Source organism: Myotis nattereri (genome assembly GCF_964212035.1).
Source record: "Myotis nattereri genome assembly, chromosome: 2".
NCBI classification, from domain to species: domain Eukaryota; kingdom Metazoa; phylum Chordata; class Mammalia; order Chiroptera; family Vespertilionidae; genus Myotis; species Myotis nattereri.
Genome location: NC_138076.1, coordinates 182,901,812 through 182,925,320, shown reverse-complemented (window position 1 = coordinate 182,925,320; position 23,509 = coordinate 182,901,812). Strand labels below are relative to the sequence as shown.

The 23,509-nt window shown below is 39.0% G+C and overlaps 1 protein-coding gene across 6 annotated transcripts in view; it reads right to left on the bottom strand.

The window, feature by feature from the left end:
* Positions 1-23,509, bottom strand: part of SOX5 (SRY-box transcription factor 5) — a 966,957-nt gene that overhangs the window by 203,137 nt on the left and 740,311 nt on the right. For all 6 annotated transcript variants that reach the window (XM_081083091.1, XM_081083093.1, XM_081083089.1 and 3 more), the window contains 2 exons: positions 18,083-18,169; positions 4,636-4,808 (listed from right to left, as the gene is read on the bottom strand). In XM_081083091.1, coding sequence (XP_080939217.1) covers positions 4,636-4,808; positions 18,083-18,169 — 260 coding nt within the window. The remainder of the gene's footprint in view (positions 1-4,635; positions 4,809-18,082; positions 18,170-23,509) is intronic.

The window sequence follows — 23,509 nt, the reverse complement described above, 5'->3', positions numbered from 1 at the left end:
CAGAATACAACACTCAACGCTTTCAGTGATTCCCGCACCTTCTTTCTTGACTTCTAGTACATCATGCTTCTAAGAACGTTTTGCTTCTAAGTCCCAGTCTGTTCCTTCTCAGTCACCTTCAAAGGCTTTATCCACTGTTGTGGTGCTATAGGCTTAATTTCAGACTCAATTCTTTTACCTCCATACCTACTCCCATATGTATGCCAAGTGCTTATAAATTTGTTTCTGCAGACTAGACCTCTGCTTCAAGCTTTAGACCCACTTATCCAATGACATTCCCAAAGGCACTTCAACAGGTTAAAAACTAAACTTAGGACTTAGCCCTCAGTGTGGTCATCTGAAAGGTAGTCATCTGAAATGCCAGCAACTAGCACCGTCATCCGTTATGTGCTCTGATAATATCCTCTTACTTCATATGGACTATGGTATAGGTCATGCATAGTTTGCTCACCATTTTCAAAATGCCTGAATAGTTAATGCAGAATGCTTGATTGACTAGATGAGAAGAGAATTTTAAAATGCCTTATTGCATCATAAAGGGTAGGCTACCTTCTCATGAGAATGTAACATCACCCTCTCATAAGTAAGCACTGGTTCTTATCCTCGCCATTGCCATTTTCATTAAAAAATGTATTTCCTTAAATTTAGTATCAGAAGGCTAAAAATTGAGGATAACATACAAGCAGAGTCCTTTACTATGAATGAAAGAACCGGTATGAAGGGGATGGGTCTGCATGGCTGCACAATGAACTTTCTATTTCCCTTATGGGCATCAGTACAACTATGTTTATTGTAATGTTTTCTTTTATCTTAGGAATATAGTAAAACATTTTTTTCTGCAGAAAGGTAGAAAATGAGATAGCAGAAAAGGGAATGTCTCTTTCTCCTTAAGTCCAGTTCTTTCCTCCCACACCCCAATACTTCAGTTGCTATTAAGTATTTATCATGAAACTGACCACTTCATACCATTCCGTACTTCTTCCTGTTCCAAGCTGCTGTTCCCTCTTGCCTGGATTGTTGTGATAGCCTCCTGTTTGCTCTTTTTGCTTCTGTCCTTGCTCCCACAACCTATTATAAACCAGCATCTAGATTCTAGACTCTAGAGCAGTGATGGCGAACCTATGACACCTCTGACAGGTGAACTCATTTCTTCGGTTGATTTTTCTTTGTTAAATGGCATTTAAGTATATAAAATAAATATCAAAAATATAAGTCTTTGTTTTACTATGGTTGCAAATATCAAAAAATTTCTCTATGTGACATGGCACAAGAGTTAAGTTAGGGTTTGTCAAAATGCTGACACGCCGAGCTCAAAAGGTTCGCCATCACTGCTCTAGAGAGATCCTTTGACAAGGTAAATTGTCATGTTATTCATCATTTCAAAACACTCTGTCTCAGAGGAAAGGCCATGTCATGCCTGCAAGCCCAATATAATCTGGCCTCCTTTCTCTCTGATTTCATGTTCTCCTTCCCTTCCTTTGTCACTCCACTCTTGCCACACTTCTCTCCTGTCTCTTGAACACACCAAGGATGTTCCCACTTCCGAAGGCTACTCCAGCCTCTGAGCCTCTGCATTTGCTTTCCCCTCCATCTGAAACCCTCTTTTCCTAGATAACTGGTGTATTCACTCCCTCATCCCCTGTAATTCCTTACTCAAATATGACCCTGTCAATTAATAGGTCTTCCCTGATGACTCCCTTTAAAAGAGCCCCTCTACCCAGCACTTTCATCCCTAACTCTCTGCTTTATTTTTTTCACCATAATCCTTATCAACATATACTATATTTTACATTTTAATTTGTTGTCTATCTCTTACCAATTAGAATTCAATACATGAGGGATTTTTGTCTGTTTCGTTCCTTGCCGGATCCCAGTAACTATAACAGAAGCTGAGATCAACGTGGTACCCAATAGATATTTGTTGAATGGATGAACGTGGAATGGAGCTCACGGTCTGGTGGAAAGGCTGATCAGCCAACAAGATCATTAGCATCTTTAAGGGCTGTCAGAGGAAGATTAGAGTGTGCAGAGGAGGCCTGTGCTGTGCTAAGTAGGGAGTGTTAAGAGGAGAGTCAGAAAAGAAACCCTCAAGAGAAGATGAACTTAACCTGTATCTTAAGGAATAAATACTAAATGTCATTCAGAGATATCCCTGTGTCCTGATGAAAAGAGCAGTGACCACAACAGTGCTGACTATGCAGGTCAGAAACGCATGGTAGAGAGGACCTGGGAGAGCAGATGGGCTCTGGAAAGCTGATCTGCGGCCCTCAGGAGGGATCTTCTCGCAGGTTGTGTAGGCATCACTGCCTGGCATCTCTCCAATATAGGGAAGACATTCTAGAAAAACTTAAGGATTTCTAAAGTTCAAAGGAGAATGTCAGAGAAAGTAAAAAATTCTAGAACCTACTGATGATATTTGGGGATGGGCCAGAATGTGAAAGAGAAAGAAAGGAACCTTGCTCTCCATTAGTGATTGTTCAAAGTTTTAGGGACCCTCAAACCCACCAAGGTGGGGATTCTTTACAAAGAAATAACCCCATCTGAGCTACAGTTTCAGATGCGCCCAGAATTTTCTAGAATTCAGATGTCTGAAGGTATTGAAAGTTAAAAACATACATGAAAAGACTGGTGTTTTTCTAGACTGTCACAGGCTAGCATTCTGACCTGTTTTTTTTTGTTGTTTGTTTATTTGTTTTTGTTTTTTATAGAAAGGTAAAGAAAGAGAGATATGGGCCATGGCCAATAACAGGTCAAATATACATTGAAAGAAAATGATGAAGCATTTCATTGAAAATAAAAATATCTTTCAAGCAGATATGAACCACCAAGTAGAGATAATAAATTGAAAATAGGGGATCTCTTCAAATATATTCTGAATATTTCTTTACCCCTTTCAACTATGCTAGTTTACATTTTGAGAGCAGTTTGGAATGTTTGGCAGTATTGAACACCTCTGCCTAAACAATGACTCTCCTCCAGTGTGGATGGTGAGTGGACTGAGCACAAAACATGGGACGTTAGCCCTCTAAACGATGCCCCATCTCTATATGGACAATTACCTTATGTATGCCCTCTATCTCCCCTTATTACTAGCAATTTTTCTTTAAGTAATAGTTCTTATGCTTTGTTACCAGTTTCTCACTACGTGTCAGTTCTTCTACATGTCATTTCTGACTGTCTGATTTCTGCTACAAAAGCTCCATAGAAGCCATACTATTAAAGCCAACAAGAATCTAAATGAAAAATATAATAGATTCCTGGTTCCGAATTTGTTCATTTTCCTCTCTCTAGCAGCTTTATACCAGTATCTCCAAGGATCTACCGTTAGTTCATGTCCATTTTCTCATGATTTCACCCCTTCTCTAAGTCAAGGCCTATAAACCTGCTATTTCTCTGTATGGAACACTATGGGCTCAAGATATTAATATGGCTGTGTCTTGTGTGTCATTTCAATCTGAGCCTAAATGCTTGACCCAATCACCCTAGCTAAGAAATACTGCCTTGACATACAAGTAACTATTATTCTTCTTATATTTCTTCAAATAACTTATCACTACTTGAGATTATTTTGTTAATGTCTCTTTTTCTTTGTTAATCGCCTCTTTCCACTAGAATTTAGGGGTTTTGTCTTTCTGGTTAATTGGGATAGCCTCAGCAGTTAGTTAGCACAGTGCTGGGTACATAAGAAGCACTTGATTGAAAATGAATAAAACTTTTCTATTCTAGTGTTTTGAACTACCATGTCTATGTAGATAATCTAAGACATTTAAGTCAGACTTCTCTTGATTGGTATTTCTACCTGTCTCTCATTTACCTCTAGAGCAGTGGCTCTCAACCTTCTGGCCCTTGAAATACAGTTCCTCATGTTGTGACCCAACCACAAAGTTATTTTTGTTGCTACTTCATAACTGTAATGTTGCTACTGTTATGAATCGTAATGTAAATATCTGATATGCAGGATGGTCTTAGGCGACCCCTGTGAAAGGGTCATTAGACCGCCTGAGGGGTCGCAAACCAAAGGTTGAGAACTGCTGCTCTAGAGGGACAACCTGACAACAGCTCTAATTCAACATCATATAGCCAGTTGCTGTTCCAAAGTAGCCCTCTCCCTGACTTTCCCTATTATTCAAGCTCAACACTTCTGCCTTTTGCCCACTCAAAAAATTCAACTAGCCGTAACTCTTCCACCTGTTTATTGCTTTCTTCTTTTTTTTTCCACAGTCAACACCCTATCTAGTTCAGATTCTCACTCCTTCTTATTATCTAAAATTCCTGCCCCATAATTGAAAATTTACTTCATTTGGTGAATCCTACCTATTCTTCAAAGTTCCAGAACAAACACCTGTTTAGCGAAATCTTTCATGTTCCTGACTGGAAATGTTCTCTTGACTTTCCATGGTTTTTTGTACTTCTCTCATGACCTATCAGCACCTTGATTATAATTATTTCCATGCTACTCACCACTAAAGAAGTGGATAACTTTCTTCAGATCAGAGTTTGCTTCATCATTTGCCTTTTTATTTATGTGGGCAAAAGGGGAGAGAGGCTTTAAATGATCTTTGTATGCCTAGGAGAATGACATAAATAGCAGGCAAAACAAAGCCTGAGGAAACTGTGTCTCTACTTCTTACTCACCTGTTCTTGCTGCTGCTTGGCCAGCTCCATTTGCTGGCGTTGTTTCTCAATCTGAGATGCAGCCAGTTTCTTCTGCTCGTCATGGGCAGCCAACAACTGCTCTCGCAGACTGGTCAGCTGATTGATCATACCCATAAGCTGCCTCTCCTTCTCAGCTAAGCTTTCGGGAGTTCCTGAATATAACACAGCAATAAAACATAGAAGAAAGGAAAAATGAGAAGAGAGAATTTTTCAATGACAATGATCCTATTGTATTGAGAACTATTCCAAATATAAGGTTCTGCACACAAATCAACAAATATCTTTTAGATTTTAACTCAATAGTAAAAAGTCATCACAAAATATCAGAATGAATAAATATTTTGATTTTTTATATAACAAGTAATAATCTATATCTTTTTCCTTTTATTTTACAAGTAAACTATAGGCTGACTAGCTACTATTTTTAATGTTCTAAGTTGGAGCCTGATGAAAATGAGAAGTATAAAGTAAAACGAGGTCTAAAGCACAGTACATGGACCTAAGTAGCTTTTAAATCAAATTAAAGAGGCAATACAAAGACATGAAAATTTAATAACCATAATTATTTTATTTTATTGATTTCAGAGAGAGGAGGGGAGGGAGAGGGTGGGGTAGAAACATCAATGTTGAAAGAGAATCATTGATCCGCTGCCTCCTGCACAACCCCTACTGAGGTTCAAGCCTCCAACCCAGGCATGTGCCCAAACTGGGAATTGAACCATGACCACCTGGTTCATGGGTCAAGGCTTAACCACTGAGCAACACAGGCTGGGCAATAACCATAATTATTAAGAATTCAAGGTATTATTATCAATGATATGATTCCTTAAAAAGAATCTTGAGGAATCAGAACTAAGGAATCATACATTACAAGGGGGGAAATAGCCAATCAAGTCTTAGACTCTTTTCTCATATGCAACTTAGACTTCCTTTAAAATACCTACCAGAGGAAATACTCAAGTTTGAGAATGTTAATTTAGTCTATCATGAAATAATATAATGTGGTTGGAAAAGGAATAGACCATATTATGGGCAGCCAATATTACAGTTAAATCCAAGATTTGGAGAAGTCACAGCAGTTATAATATCTAATGAAAGAGAAACATGGTAATTGGCATACGACCGCTACCCTTCCCATTGGCTAATCAGGGCAATATGCAAATTAACTGCCAGCCAAGATGGCGGCCGGCAGCCAGAAAGCTTGAAACTAACATGAGGCTTGCTTGCTTCAGTGATGGAGGACTCCAACGTTCCCCGACTGCCGCTGCAGGCCTCTGAGCTGCAAGCAACTATGTAACAAACATAGAAGCTAAACAAAACCCCAGATACCTGTCGGGCTTCAGCCAGCAGGATCGCAATATTGTAAGCAAAGGCCAGAAACCTACTTTCAGCAGTGGAGGTCTAAGAGCTGGAGCCAAGCCTCAAAGCTAAAACTGGCCCAGAATAAAAAAAAAAAAGAAAAGAAAAGAAAAAAAGGAGTGGTTGGGAGCTTCAGTCACCCCTAGCCTGAAAACAGCCCTCAGCCCCTCACCCAGACTGGCCAGGCACCCCAGCGGGGACCCCCACCCTGATCCAGGACACTCTTCAGGGCAAACCAGCCGGCACCCACCCATGCACCAGACCTCTACCCTATATAGTAAAAGGATAATATGCCTCCCAGCACCGGGATCAGCGGAGCCACGAGGCCTCCCGGCACCAGGATCAGCGTGACAGGGGGCAGCGCCCAAACCCCCCACCCCCCACGGGCCCTGCTCTGTGTTTGACGGGGTAGAGCCATAACCTCCCCATTGGCCCTGCCCTGAGTGTGAGAGTGGCGGCACCCCAACCCCCTGATCGGCCCTGCTCTGTGTGTGACAGGGGGAAATGCCACAACCCCCTGATTGGCCCTGCTCTGTGCATGACAGGGGGTGGTGCCGCAACCTCCCCATCGACCGACCCTGCCTTGAGTGTGACAGGGGATGGTGCCCCAACCCCCCAATTGGCCCTACCCTGAGCGTGACTGAGGGTGGAATCACAACCTCCTGATCGCCCTGCTCTGTGTATGACAGGGGGCAGTGCCCCAACTCCCCAATCAGCTCTGCTCTGAGCCTGACCAGGGGCTGCACCTAGGGATTGGGCCTGCCCTCTCCCACCCGGGAGCACGCCTAAGCCAGCAGGTCATTATCTCCTGAGGGGTCCCAGACTGCGAGAGGGCACAGGCCACGCTGAGTGGGCCCCCCCCCCCCGCCCCCGAGTGCACAAATTTTTTTGCACTGGGCCTCTAGTTTAAAATAAATAGTATGTTCAATATTTTCAAGTATGCCAGTGACCCTAGCCAGTTTGGCTCAGTGGATAGAGTGTTGGCCCACAGACTGAAGGTTCTGGAGTTCAATTCCAGTCAAGGGCACATGCCTTGGTTGCCGGCTCGATCCCCAGCCCCTGTAGGGGCACGTGTGGGAGGCAACCAGTAGACGTGTCTTTCTCATATGTGTCTCTCTTACATAGAAGTCTCTGTTTCTCTGTCTCTCCCTCTCCATCCCACTCTCTCTAAAAAATCAATAGAAAACTATCGTCTTAGGTTAAATACATATTTGATACACCAAAGAGGTGAGCAGTTCACTGAAACAGAAACATTACTGCTTTTAATTGTTCTTCTAAAACTCAAGATAGATAAGATCCCTATGGTAAAGTACTAGTGGAGGAGAGAACATACTTTTTAATTACAATTTTCACTTGAAATACAAGACACTAAGCCAGCGGTTCTCAACCTGTGGGTCGCGACCCCTGAAAATACATCCTGCATATCAGATATTTACATTACGATTCATAACAGTAGCAACATTACAGTTATGAAGTAGCAACGGAAATAATTTTATGGTTGGGTCACAACATGAGGCACTGTATTAAAGGGTCGCGGCATTAGGAAGGTTGGCACTATTTTAATAATGCATTTGCCACCTGTATATATAATTAGGTAGAAGAATCTGTTATAACTCAGTCACCTTTCCCCATCCCACTGCAATTCTCCCTACCAATTTATGCTGAAAAAAAGCATGTGTTTTTTTAAGATGTAGTAGCTAGAGTTAGTGTCTTATAATTTTCATGTGCCCATTTAGAATGGGAATAAAGTTTCTAATGTAATTTACATGGGCTAGAAAAGAAACATCCAGAAAAGAAATTCTGATTGAATATAAGGTAAGAATCATGCCATATATTCCTTGCCTCATTCATTGCAGGTGCTCCTTAGATTGTAATTAATGATTTATTATACTTAAGATATTTAGATCAACCAAAAGAAGGACATTTAGCCCTGCCTGGGTGGCTCAGTTCATTAAAGCGTTGATGCATAAACCAAAGGCTGTAGGTTCAACTCCCCATCAGGGCACATGCCTAAGTTTTAGGTTCCATCCCTGCTCGGGTGAGGTCGGGAGGCAACTGATAGATGTTTCTCCCACATTGATGTTTCTCTCTCTCCCCCTTCCTCTCTCTCTAAAAATCAATGAAAGCATATCCTTGGGTGAGGATTTTTTTAAAAAGGACATTTACTCTAAGAATAACTATATGACTATGGTAATTAGAATCCTAACATTAAATCATCTAAATGCTGGGAAGGTTTCTTAAATGAAAATATTCAAATTATGGTAAGATGTGCATCTTCATACATTGTCAATAGAGCAGTAAGCTGCTACCACATTTCTAGGATACACACTAGGAAAAATAATACATTTCTTGTCTTGTAAGCCTCTCATCTTCAAGAGGGTAATTTCACTTCTAAAAATCTATCCCAACAAAGCTATTGAAAATGGAGATAAGTATTAGTAAGTGTTTGCAATGAAATATAAGAAACAATCTAAATGTCAAATGAAAATAATTGAGTAATTAGGGGGTAGCCCTACACTAGAATATTTTACATCTGTGAAAAAAGTATTTAAGAATTGTTAATGATATGGGAATTTGCTCATAATATAAAGCTAGGTGAAAAAGTTGGATAGAAATGAGACTTCTGTATAAACACCTCAATGCATACACACATATAGATTTAGAAAAAAACGGAAGAAAAATTATCAATATATCATTAATGGCTATTTCTAAGGAATGGGAGTATAGGTCATTTTAATGTTTTCTTCATACTATATTTAGAAAATTTTCTACAATGAATGTTTTTACTATTATTTACATACTCAGAAAATGTATTTCATGTAAATATGTGGAAGAATGATTTAAAAGTTTAAGGTGGCATTATGCATTTTAATAAGTGATATGCCAATGTGTAAAGAAATACACTAATTTGATGATGAGTGTAAACAAATATGAGTGGCATCGGTATATGAAAGCTTAACAAAATCTCTTTTTCTTTACTTATTAATATAGACATACCAGTAAATAAGATTTACTTGGAACTTAAAGCAAGTCTGATTTATGAGTCCATATTCAATCACACTTTTTGCACCTTTAACCTCCCTTTATTGTGACCTTTACACATGACTTCTCAGACACAACTCAATTCTATTTCAACTCTTAATTAACTAACCTTTCCTTCTCAATCTTCTTCACTGGTCCTTCCTCTTCTACCCACTCATAAAGACTCATAATCTTTCCAGTCTCATCCTCTGCCTTTTTCTGGCCTCGACATAACTAACATGATTCAATTCCTAAGTTCTATATCTCAACAATTCTAAGACATTTATTTTGTACATTTAAAAACCTCTGTCTTACAATGGATACTGTCTCAATCAATGAAAAGTGAAGGTATATGCCAACCCTAAGCTTGTCTTCCAGCCCTAGTAACTTATTTACAGATGCAGAGTGGATATCTGTGAATGTAGATCTCAGTTTTAAAATTTATCATGTATAAGGTAGAACTTTGCCTTTTCCTCCCACTTTTAAAGCATTGCCACCCGATAAACTTCCTAGGCTAACATATCAACATCATCTTCAATTCTCTTCTTAAATATCCATCCCTGCTATTCATTATATCAATATATTATAGTTTTTCCTCAAAATAGCTTTTACTTCTTTGATTTATAATATAAATTATTTTTATTGTTATTATGTTCACATGAGTAATTATAAAAGGGTATAAGCAAAAGATTACCTCTGTCTTTTAAAAAAATCACAATTAGTGGTGTGTGTGTTTTTGTGTACTCCATCCTTGTTAATAAAGATTTAAGCATATACCATAATATTTCTGTACTAGTTTACCAGGGCTGCAGTAACAAAATACCACAGATGTTTACATCTATTGGCCAGGAGTCCAAGATCAGTTGTCACCAGGATTGGTTCCTTCTAAGGGTTGTGAGCAAAGGATCTGTTCCAGACCCTTCACCTTGGCTGTAATTGGCCAACGTTTTTCTGTGTCTTCACATCATCTCTCTGTGTATATATCTGTGTCCAAATCATTTCTTCTTTATAAGGACACCAGTCTTATTGGATTAGGGCCCACCTGAATGAACCCATTTAAACTTAATTGCCACTATAGAGACCCTATTACCAAGTACAGTCACATTCTGAGACACTAGGGCTTGTAACTTCAACATAGGAATTTCTGAGAGATCACATTCAACCCATAACAGTTTCCTCTACACAACTGACAATATAACACAAACACTGCTGTGCATGCTAGGGAGGGCTCTTGTTCCCGATTCTCTTCTCCATCGCTACTGCCATGTTTCATCTTTTTCATGAATTGTTTTAGCAAACTTTTAATAGAACTTCCTGCCATTGTTTTTTTTCTTTCTACAGGCCTATTCTTTAAACAGGTACCAAAATTAACTTCATAGAAATCAAATCTTGTCATATCACTTCCTCCATTTAAACAACTCCACTATCTTCAGAATAAAATGTCAACTGATTTTTAAGAATGAATGAGTTCCTTCAAAATATAACTCAACCTTCCCACTTCCTTTGTGCATCTAAATTCTAGTTACACTGAATTTTTCCCCATACTTCCCAAATACTATCCTTTATAAGTGCCGACTACCTAACCATTCATTCTTCATGCTGGAGCTCATATGTCATATTCTTTATGATTTTTTTTCCATATTCCCACTAATACCAACCATTCCCTTCCTTAGGAATTCAAACAGTATGTATCTTTATTATAGCACTTACTCTTAATTGTATTATCTTATTTTCACACTTATCTCCTAAACTCAACACACAGTGGTGACACGACAATTTTTAGTTATCAGTTTTTACATCTTCATTACCTACTACAGAACCTAGCATATGCCAAATCATCTAAAACCATTTAATGAAATAACATAAAGAATAAAGTCCATTCCCTTTATATCACTCTGAAGGTTAGGCATACCATATAGTTAAGAGAAATGAGGAGATGGTTTATCTTATAAAATAGTTGCATAAGTGTTTTGGTTTTGGCTCATGAGAGTTAAGCCAAGGAACTTATTCTTTTGTTAAAGAAATTTTCCCCATTTTATAAAACCAAGATAAAGGAGTAAATCCTATGGCTTCATATCAAAATTACCATGTTCTTTATTTTGTTTCTTTGTTTGTTTTTTTATCCTCACCTGGGGATATTTTTCCATTGCTTTTTAGGGAGAGTGGAAGAGAGAGGGAAAGACAGAGATAAACATCCATGTGAAAGAAACACATAGATTGGTTGCCTCCTGCACCAGCCCAGACCAGGGCCCAGGCCAGGGAGAAGCCTGCAACCAAGGTATGTGCACTTAACCAGAATAAAACCCGGGACCCCTTGTCTGCAGGCTGACGCTCTATCCACTGAGCCAAACTAGCTAGGGCTCAAAATTACCATGTTCTTTACATTATCCCCCAGTGTGTGGGGGCGGAACTAATAAATGACCTTGTGAATATTGGAAATTCTAATAATAGTTATAAAACATTCCAGACTTTAAAAAGAGCATTCCTTTATATAATGTAACAAAAGCCACCAGGGAAGGACACCAGCTTTAGTCATCCCCCTCTCGAGTAAGATAAGTCACCATCCACACATTGTTTGGATTCCTTCTGCTTTAGTTTCTATAGCTAATATATTGGGAATCCTGTTAACCCTTACCCATATTATAAATCAGTCCATGAATTGTCATTTCCACTACCACACCTTACTCCATATCCATACCACCATCATCTCTTGTCTTGATTAATACACCTATTTTCTAAACCATTCTACCTGGTACCAGTTTTCTAAACCATTCAACCTCCCCTACTAAAACCCATTCTACCTGCTTCTTCCTACCCTACTAAAATCCATTATCCAATTAAAAGTTCAGAGTGATGTTCAGGAAGGTAAATCAAATCATGTCACATGCCTGTATAAAATGACTTCATAGCTTTATGCTGCATCCTATATAATAAAGATGTAATATGCAAATGGTCGTTACATAACGACCAACTGCATCACAACCAGATCACAGATCAACAGGAGGTTGGGGCAGTGAGCTACAAGCAGACAGCGGAGAGCTACAGGAAGGGGCAGGGCAGCATGCTATGAGGGGGAAAGGGAGGGGGGCAGGGGGAGTTACAAGAGGGCAGGGTAGTGGATGGAGAGCTACAGGAGGGTGGCAGTGAGCTACTGGCTATAAGCGGGCAGTGGAGAGCTACAGGAGAGGTCAGGGCAACAATCTATGAGGGGGCAGGGGAGGAAAAGGGGGAGCTGCAGGATGGTGGGGCAGGGGGCAGAGAGCTACAGGAGGGCAGCAGTGAGCTTACAGCCAATAAAGAGGGAATATGCTAATTGACTGCCCCATCCTCAGCCAATAAAGTGGGAATATGATGATGGCGCCCATAGCCAATAAGGAAGAAATATGCTAATTTACTGCCCTGCCCACAACCAATAAGGAGGGAATATTCTAACTGACTCCCCTGCCCTCAAAGATGGCAGTGCCAAAGCCAATAAGGAGGGAATATGCTAATTGACTGCCCCGCCCTCAAAGATGGTTGCGCCCACAGCCACAAGATGGTGGTGCCCAGTCCCCTCAGCCCCACTATGGCAGCAGGCTCGGCAAGGCCGGGCCTGTCCCTGGCGGGCCTGGTCTCTCCTCCCACCTACCTCCAGAGTCCACCAGTTCGCTCAGCCCCCAGCTGCCCAGGGCTGGCCCAAGGCACAAAACAAGCCTCAGATGGCAGCTGCCCAGCTGATGCCCGAGATGCAGGCAAGCCTCAGGTGGCGGCTGCCCAGCCACCCAGGGCCACCTGAGGCTCAGGTAACCAGAGCCAGCCAAGGCTTGCGCTCCTGGCAGTGACAGCAGCAGAGGTGCGATGGGGCGTCGCCTTCCCCTGATCGCCAGTTTGCCTCCCCACCCCTGAAGGCTCCCAGACTGTGAGAGGGGGTAGTCCGGGCTGAGGGACCCCCCTCCAGTGCATGAGTTTTCATGCACTGGGCCTCTAGTATATAATAAAATTCAAACTCCCTATCGTTAGAAAGCCCTGAATGATCTGCTGTCAACTTCTATGGCATCATCACCTCCCACTTTCTCTTCTGCAAAAATGTTTCAGTCACATGGCCTTCTTTAAGTTTCTCTATAACCAATATGCAAACATGCTCCCACCTTAAGGCTTTTGTACTCCAATTGTTTCCCTTGTGAAACTCTTCACATAGATCAGGGTTTCCCAATCTGGACACTGATATTTTGGGCCATGCAATTCTTTTTCTGGATATCTGCATTTAGTGTCTCTGGCTATGTGCTGGTACTACTCCCCACCTAGTTATAACACCCCAAAAATGTCTCCAGACATTGCCAAATTTCCCCTGATGGAGCAAAATCATCCCCAACTGAGAAATACATCAAATGGCTGGCTCTCTTCTTTAATCCATTCAGCAAATATCCACAGAGTTCCTCTTATGTGCCTCATACCCATTTAAGTGCTGGAGTGCTACACTGTACAAACAAGCTAGACAAGAATGTCTGCTTAATAGACTTTGCATTTAAAGAAAGAGATAACCAATCAATAAATCAATCAAATTCAGATCCAACTGGATAGCAGAATTTGTTGAATGAACTGAAAAATATAGTGAATAAATAGACTAACGGGAGAGAGTCTAAATTTACAGCGAATGCTTCTTTCAGTGGAGCTCTTATCCAACAAGAGAGAAAGGCAGAACCCCCTCGGATTTATTACTTAGGATCTGATTCTTATCCCCGGGCTGCTTGTTTTCAAATGGTCTAATGTTATTTAAACAGAATTATCTCTTTCAGGCTACATACTGAATCAACAATCTCTTTTTATCTCAGAATGTTATGTCACCTAAGAGGGGATCTACTTTAATCCACATGTTCAATCCACATAGGACGTCTTTAGTTCGCAAGACCTGAAAGGCCATAGTATTGCTGAATGGATTATTTCCTCGAATCCATTACTGGCATTATAGAGCTATTTGGTTTTTGCCTTTATGTCCCAACTTCTAGAAAGAACAAAATTGTAGCTTTCAAAAAGAGCCATTTTTTTTCCTGTACTAACTTCAGTTGGCATTTTCTTTAACACCAGATACCACACTTTGCCTGCCTAGATGAATGCCTTTTGAGTAGGGTGAGAAAGGTCCACCAGGGACACCAATGGGAAAGAAACCAGGTTCTAAAGAATTCTTCAAAGAAGGCAGATGGAGAAACCGATCTGGGCATTTCTGAGTGGTCTAGCCAGAAAACCTCTCAAACAATGCCCCTCTTTTAAAAACCTCACCAAGATAGAGATGCTATTTGATAGAATTTTACATGCAGATATTTTTTGTTATAATTCTACAAATAAATTTAAGTCAATAAAATACAAAAGTTGCAATGGTTTGACTGAGAACAAATGATCTGTTCAGAATAATCAGAGCCACCATGGGTCCCCGATACTGTCCTCAGGTGAAGTGCCAATGCGGTGACCTTCAGTGTAATGGAATGTCACACTAGCTGAAACAGTGTGTGACTCAACTGGTTGCCAACTGGGATGCAGGCACTGTGTTTTCCCCTTTCCAATAACTACGAGGCTATAAAAGGCATTGCTTTATCCTTCACAGAAACTTTATTCAGTGCCTTTGCTTTCAATAAGGGCGAAAAACTCTATAAATAGTCCACTTACACTATATGACTGATTTGAGAAGAAGAAATAAATAATTTCTTTAGGTAGCTAATCAGTTTATTACATGGATGGACTGCTTGCTGTCTGCAGAGCATTTTAGGCAAACTGTTTTGTTCTGCAAAATTGGATCAAGTGTCGCTGTGTGTGTGTGTGTGTGTGTGTGTGTGTGTGTGTGTTCGCGCGCATGCGCACACACTCACACGCGCGTGTTGGAGGATAGTTTTTAATGTAACTTTAACATCTAATTACTTCACATTTCCAGAGTACCAGACCATAAAATGGTGTAAATTCACACAGGCAAAATAATCTAACCTGTAAAATAATTTTATGCTTTTAAAAGTGGTGACCTTACTGTCTCACATTGTTTCTTAAAAAGTGAGACTGACTTTAAACAGGTAGGAAAATAATTGATACCTAAACTATCCAAACCAAAGATTATTTATTTTTCCTACTTTTAAAAGTTTATCATTTTTGCGCTGGCTTGTGTTGCTCAGTGATTATAGCATTGGCCCATGCACTGACGGGTCAGGGGCTCAATTCCCAGTCAAGGACATGTACCTGGGTTGCAGGTTTAATCCTCAGCAGGGACGGTAATCACATGGGAGGCAACCAATCGATGTGTCTGTCTCACATTCCTCTTTCTCTCTTTCTCCCTGTCCCTTCTACTCTCTCTAAAAATCAATGGGAAAAATATCCTCGGGTGAGGATTAACAATAAAAAAGTTGATCATTTTTACTCTTTTGAAAGTAAAAAAACACTTCTTTGAACTTCGCCAAGCTATTATTTTATTCTCTGTCTACATGCCCTGGAAGTAATTCACTCACAACAACTTTGAAGGCAGCACTTAGGAACTGAGCTCAGACCTCACTTGGCTGTAGTCTTAGATATTCAGAATAGGTGCTTGCTGATGTGTGCCCACGTACACACACACACACACACACACTCACTCACAATTTTCCTGGAACCAATTAGGAGACTTGACTTGGGGTGGTGAACACACATTACAGATGATGTGTAGTAGAGTTGTGCACCTGAAACCTGTATAATTTTGTTAACCATGGTCACCTCAATAAATTCAATGGGAAATAAAATAAGTTAAATGTAAACTGATCTGATTAAATAGAGGAGAAAAGTTTCAATCTACAAGAAGACTCGGTAAATATTGCAGGGGCTATACAAATAATAATATGTGCAAAACTTCTCTTCAAATAATTATTCTAAGGAATCATTATGAAATCATCTAATAATGAAATAAAGGTCATACTTATATTTCCCTACCCTGACCAAAAACAGTGTACACAGTGTATGACTCCATGAGACTTACACCTTTATTTGCCTCATTAAAAAAAAAAAAAAAAAAAAAAAAAAAAAAAAAAAAAAGCTGCCAAACAACTAAGCCATTGTTCTTGTCTAACTTCTGAGGTGGCATGAAAACCACATTCCTGGGCACCACATAATCATCAGTCTGACCCCCCAAGAACCATTAAGTCAAATTTATTTACCCCCAGAGGGCAACACACTATTGTATCCTCTCCACTTTCTAGCCACCTAGGAATAATGGGGAGTCATTGCAACTGTCACAGGCAGTCAGCAGGAAAGGCAACCCAGCGCAATTTCCCCAGTCTTCTGCCAAACCTGATCCAGCACCTAATCACATGCCCCGACAGAAGAAAGATCTACGGCTGCTTTTAAAACGCATCAGAAAACAGCTTTTTGAACAGAACCAGAGGACAATAACCAAACTTGCGCTCCGAATGCAAAGCTTAAAAAACTCAAAATTAAAGACAGAAACTCCTTTTGTGAGTGCACCACAGCTCCCTGAACGAACCCACAGGCAAGCCTGAAAGGACTGCTGAGCGTCCTCCCCCTGAGCTTCTCATCACTGCTGTGGCTGCTTTTAAGTCTGACTTGTGAGGAAAACAAGGGAGGGAAGCATGTTTGTCCTCCAATGGAACACAATCACAAGGTTTGGGACCCGAGGGCTTCTCTGTGCTATTCTCAGTGATTACCTGGGTCAGAGGAGAATAAAGAACCTGGGAGAATAACAAGTCCTTTATCTCAGGCGCAAATGGGTTAAAATGCAACAAAGTAATATAAAGGCTATGCTGCCTCAGAAAAAGACACTATTTTGTTCTCTTTAAACTTTGTTTTGAGCTCTTTAAGGTATGTTATTATTTGTTTAAATCAGATTCCATGATAAATTTTGTTGCTTAGCACAAATTCATTCTCTCGTCACCCATGCGCACCTAGTCATAACCTGAATATACCTAAACTCCAAGTATATGATGAAAAGTGAAATACTCAAAGATTTTCTGGAAGTTTCAAGTTACTGAGATGTTAGTGGCTCGTGGGTCAAACATTTGAGAAGACTGATCTACGCTTCGCCTTCCTCCTGAGCCTTAAGAGAGACAATGGCCTCTCATTAGAAGAACACATGTGCATGAGCACATTTTCAAAAAGTTGTTTATGCCCATATTTCTACATGCATATTAATGTACGTAGATATTCAGTCCCCATAACAAGGTATACATTGTAGTATATAATCATATTTTAATATTGATGAATAAGTACTTTTTTCGAAAAAATTATCCTTTAGAACTCAGAACCAAAAGTGTCCTATTAGCAACAAACAGAAAGCCATAGATTGCATACTATGATCTGAGAAAACACACTTTTAAATTAATTTGAAAGGATCATGTAACCATAGTTTTATATAAACTTTAATCTTCTCCCCTTGTTATTAGTATAAGTTTATTAAGATATGAATATTCAGCCTGGCCGGTGTGGCTCAGTGGTTGAGCATTGACACATGAACAAGGAGGTCACGGGTTCGATCCCCAGTCAGGGCACATGCCTGGGTTGTGGGCTCAATTCCCAGTAGGGGGTATAAAGGAGGCAGACAAATGATGTTTCTCTCTCATAGATGTTTTCATCTCTCTATCCCTCTCCTTCCCTCTCGCTCTTTAAAAAAATCAATTAAAAATAGATATGAATATTCAGTATTATCTGAAGCCCATTTAGGATTTTTCTCTTAGTTGTATGTAATTTATGACTCAAAAAAAAAAAAGACCACACAAAACACCAAAACATTGCCCTTATTAGTACAAAGCAAATTTCTTTTAAATTTTCTCCATTAATCATTCCGGTTTCAAATGTAGATTATGTACATCCATACTTCTAATATGTAGAATATATGAAATCACCTCAAAATGTGCAGCTTTTAACTCTGCTTTAGATATTCCTATTTAAGAAGTAAATCACATATCTTTTAATGATGAAAACCAAAGCCTTCTAAAGATACAGCAAGGTTATTTTAGTAAAACAACACACCACTTATCCCATAAGTTACAAAGAGAACATAAGAACCCTGATATATTTTGGATCTAAATAATTGCAAACATATTACCTTTTATTTCACCAAAGTTCCCTGATCCCATTGCAAGAAGCTTGTCTTTCCAGTCCTTTGATAGTAGCTTTTCAATACTGGGGGTTTCTAAGTAGAGAAGAAAAAAATATATAAGCAAATCAACATGACTATCTTTACAATGGAGCTCATTAAAAGCCTATCTGCTAAAAATAAGGCCGTCCCTATCCCAGCCCCAGTTCATAATGACTTCATCAACAAAATGATAACAGGGGAAGAAAAAAAGAATGTGTTTTGTCACCTGCTGTTTCAAAATCATTAGCTTTTTCCTCTTGCAGAACAAAGCCCTTCTAATTCTTTATGACAATGGGTACATATAAACCTGCAGTTCATTGTTTTTCAATTTGGTGGATAAATTCCTGCTATAATGGGTGCTTGTCAATTTTAGGGTGTTAGTCTGCAGTCAAAAAAATAATTATGTTGATAAAATGCAGAGTAAAAAAAGGCAAAGAATTAGCTCTTAAATCTGCTACATGTAATTATATCCCTCTGTGTGTTTACAATTACATCCACTTTATAATATGTGTTTAACATCGTGTGGTGGTAAGCACACCGTGGAAAGATTTGCTGCGAACATTAAAAAAAAAAGTTGGTACAAAGGAAGCTTTCCAAAGATTGCAAAATCTAGAGAAGTGAGTAATGCCTTTCATGGGCACTTATTATTTACTTACTTCAGATTGGTGTCACACTCGTTTTAAAATGCCCTGTATTGGGACAGGGCGCACATATTTTAGAGAGAAAAGTTATGCTTCCCTCTGGTATTTGTTTCTATATACCGCATGGTTGTGACCTCTCCTTTGTGTCTGGATTTTAATGCATAAGTAAATATAAATGCTAATAAAGTCCCCAAACATGAAACTCCATTCCAAACAATGTAATTGTATGTTCTTGTCAGCATTTAGATGGGTACACAATGACAATGGCTTTCAATCCTGCGATTAGCACTGCATTCAGTTCGAAAATGGAGTGTACTGAAAGATAAGTGTCCCAGTATGTGCCATCTAAATAACAATATCCACACTTATTATCTAGATCTAAGATGTACACTGCCATTCTCCCCATTGGTGTGTATGTGTATTTGTGTTTGTGCAGACAGTTGTCTACCCCCTACTAGCAGCATAAAGGGAGTACACGTTAACTTATCAAAAGGACCATCTGGCCTAGAGACCATAAGATTATTAGAAACTGGTTAATTTTCCCCACATCAAATGCATTTTAAGGTACCTTCATCCTCCTCTTTAGCTAATGCTACCTACTTTTTTAAAGGCCGTGATCTTATAGCCCTCAGCTGTATCACAAAGCCTGTGTAGAGATTTCTTTTTTTTTTTTTAATACTTTTATTGATTTCAGAGAGGAAGGGGGAGGGAGAAAGAGATAGAAACATGGAACACCAATGATGAGAGAGCAACATTGATTGGCCGCCTCCTGCATGCCCCACACAGGGAATCTAGCCTACAACCCGGGCACATGCCCTGATCAGGAATCGAACTGTGACCTTCTGGTTCATAGGTCGACGCTCAACCATTGAGCCATGCCACCAGGCTTGTGTGGAGTTTTCAACCAAGTGAAGGTGAAATTTTCTTTGGGATAACTGTAACAATCTGGAATGCTTTGTTTTCAGATGTCAAAAAGTTGTGAAAAGTAAAATGGTGAAAAATGTGTGAAGTATTACTGCTTTTTGTAGTCTGTATGTATGGTGAAAATGATATACATGTATACACATATATTATATATCAAAAATATTCTGTGCATATTTACCTATAGACTGTGTGAAAGTACTTATTTTCCTTTGTAACAAAAGATATTTCCATTTTTTTCACATTTAAGAAAAAGATCCTAAAGAATTTACTTTTTCTTAAAATACCCTTTTTATGAAGTGGTAATGACAATTATATGAGCAATAAAATGGATTAAATATGCTCTTACTGTATTCAATATTTCTGCTTATTGAGGCTTGAAAGGTAACTTTAAATACTTCTGCAAAGATTTCCTCTGTTTCTCTATTCCCAGTAAACACTTCATGAGTGAAATTATTTGTTAAACCTTATCAGAGTAGGTCAAACAAACACCACTGTTTCTTTTTTCTAGCACTCCACAAAAATTCTTGAGAAGCGTGTAAACAGGGCACAGCCAATATGGTATTTGCAATAGAGTACTGTCAGTCATTAAAAGCTAACAAACCTTTGCAAAGCAGGAATGCAGCAATAGAAATCCATTGTGCACTAACAATAGGCTCCTGAACCTCCCGGCACCAAAAGCAGACCATTTTACTTTTAAGGCTATTGTCTGCAAAGTCCATGACAAAGCTTTTCCCCTGCAGCTAGACAAAATATTCACTGTAGTGTGCTCATAAAGAAACAGAAGTCTTCTGTCTAAGTTGCAGAGTTAAAGAAACAGCCACCAGATTTCTGAAACCTGCAGAACATTCCTGGCCTCTTTATTAACTTGCATAAAGATATGTCTCATATATAGAGCCACTTTATTTTCAAGTACCTAACTTTTAAGGTAGACTACAGAAAAATGAATAACTTCTTTAAGGCCAAGTAATTTGAAAGATTCAAAATCAGAAACACATCTAACTCCTGTTTGTCACGTCTGTGGCTGAATAATGACACTCATATTTGCAAGTGGATGAGATATATACTTTAAATTCAGTATAAATTTAAATAAACAATTATTGAGCAGCCTATGTGCCAGGAACTATGCCAGATGCTTTTACCTCTATTCTCTCATTTAATCATAGCAAATACATGAAGACTCAGGTTGTGTTATTATATCCATTTTACAGATTTAAAAAAGAAAATGACTTGTCTGAGGTTTCACAAAATGTAAAGGGCAGAATTGAGTCTTGAACTAAGTTTTGTTTTGTTTTTCCCTATAAATTCCTAACTTGCTTGTCAACAACTAAATCGTGAAGACAGCCACTGTATTGAGGGCCAAAAGCTAAGTCATGTATATCAGGTCCTTTGTATAGGGTATTTTAAACTTCTCACACTAATCTTCTGAATTAGGCTTTGGTACATCTATTTTATGATCTAAGAAGCCAAAGTTTAGGGAACTATCACTACCTGCCCAATATGAAGTTAGTTCAACCTCAAAGTCTTATTAGCTCTTCCTATTACAAACGCATTACTTCATTTCACCTGCAAAACAAGTGTGAATAGGGTGGAAAACTATTTTAATTGTGGGAATATGAAGGGAGTCTCCCCAGAATGCACCACCCTGGCCAGCAGATTATTTCCAGCTGAAAACAGTGAAAGCCTAACAAACTCAAGCGATGTCTTTTTTTCTGTTCTTTTCTTTTCTTTTTTAGAGAGAGAGAAAGGGAGAAGGAGAGAGAGAAACATCAATGATGAGAGAGAATCACTGATTGGCTGCCTCCTGCATGCACCACACTGAGGATGGGGCCCACAATCCAGGCATGTGCCCTGGCCTGGAATCCAACTGGTGACCTCTTGTCTCATGGGTTGACATTAGCAGGGCAAGAGTCGTTGTTTTTTATTGTGTGTGTGTGTGTTGTTTGTGTGTGTGTTTTTTTGTTTTTTGTTTTTTTTTTTTGGTGTGTGTGTGTTGTTTTTGTTTTGTTTACTCCCCTTTACCTGCCTAAAGGATTTCAATAGAAAACCTGCTACAAGAAGGGCACTCAAGCATGGTCATCTCAACACGTATGATAAGTGTGGCAGATGTGGAAGATTCAAGCAAAAATCTGTTCACTAGATTCCCCTTTGTCTCTAGGTGGCCTTGCAAGAATTTGTTTTTACCCAATGTTTGTTCTTTCTCATCTACTAGTACCCGTGAATTGCTTACCTCCCTCTCCTTTGTCCAAAATGACATTTTGCCTCACTGCCCTGGGAATTTTCATGCTATGTGAATTCCCCATGTATACATATTAAAACTTTATTTTCTTCTGTTAATCTGCTGTATGTCATTTGAATTACTCAACCAGCCAGGAGAACTAGAGGGGTGCGGGGAAAATTTCCTGCCCCAACATTACTAACTCCATTGGATGGATGAAGTAAAAACTTGAAAGGATAAACTGAATTCCCTGGATGACATGTATCTATAAGCAGTATGGTGGGATTAAAAGCCTATATTTCCTACAGTTCTCTTTATGTTCTCAATACAGCCCCACAGAATGACTTTGAACTCTAAAATTCCGGACAATTTAAGGAACACCTATGACCATTTGGTAGAGATATACAACAAAGTGAAAATGTATTCATACAGTGAAAGACTATTAGGCTAGGCTATAAGTCAAACAATTTGGGTTCTCACCAAGACTTAGACACTGGCTAGCTCAGAGGGACCAAAAGCACATCAATGTACCCACTTTGCCTCTCTATCTGAATTGCCGTGAATCACAGAGCTTAAAACAAACAAATCTAGTATTCTACCAACTACAACTGTTTCAATTTGTTTCCAGTGGTAGTTCATGAAAGGGTGGTAAGAAATGATCTCACAATAATAAGCACAATGGGTGGACATGTACAGATGACTGAAATTTCTCTAAAAATGGTAAAATGGTAAAGATTCTATAGAATATTCATAATGAGAAATGTAAAAGACCAAATGGCAACATCCCAATATTTATAATACACCTGTTCATTAATGTGTGAATACGAGAAAAGTGAAAGTTGACACAATTTGAAAAATTTATTATGTAAGTGCTGCTGCTTCTGTGTTTTTGGAGTAAAAGAGATAGTATTAAATATTCCATTTCTGAAATGCAATGTATTTTTTAAAAATATATATTGAACTGTGTTTTATACGATGAGTGAGGAATGTTTGTGTGCTTAATTATTTCCAAATGTTCAAATTCTGGATTTCCCATTATTTTCATGTTAACATGTATCATAATTTTAATGCAAAAACTTAAAGATTTTCCTGGGATTTACTTCTCCCAAGCATTGGGCTATCACAGTTGATTTGAAAATAAAAACGAGGGCTCCCTATTTTAAAATAAGTGTGCGGACTAATACTTAGCATTATTTACATGACATTTCATTTGCAGACTGGTGTCAGATGCAAACAAAATTGTGTCAAGGGTAAAAGTTATTATAATATCCATTTTATATATGAGAAAATTAAGGTCCAAAAGATACTTTGCCTGACATCACCTGGAGAGAAATACAAAACCAGGTACTCTTAATTCAAAGATCTGTCTCTTTAAAGGAAAGGCAAATCTGTATTTATGGTAAAAGAGAAAATAAAATGAATGGTAATAAATAAACTGTGAGATAAATTAGAGAGATATAAAAAATGTCCATATCAGCATATTAATATTGAGATGACTCTAAGTGGATTACTTTTGTCCTTTTTTGCCAACTGGGCTCTTTTGATATGTTTGCTTGCTTTTCCTTCTCACCCTTGCCTCTTTTGCTCACATATGCTTCTTCACATCAATGACGA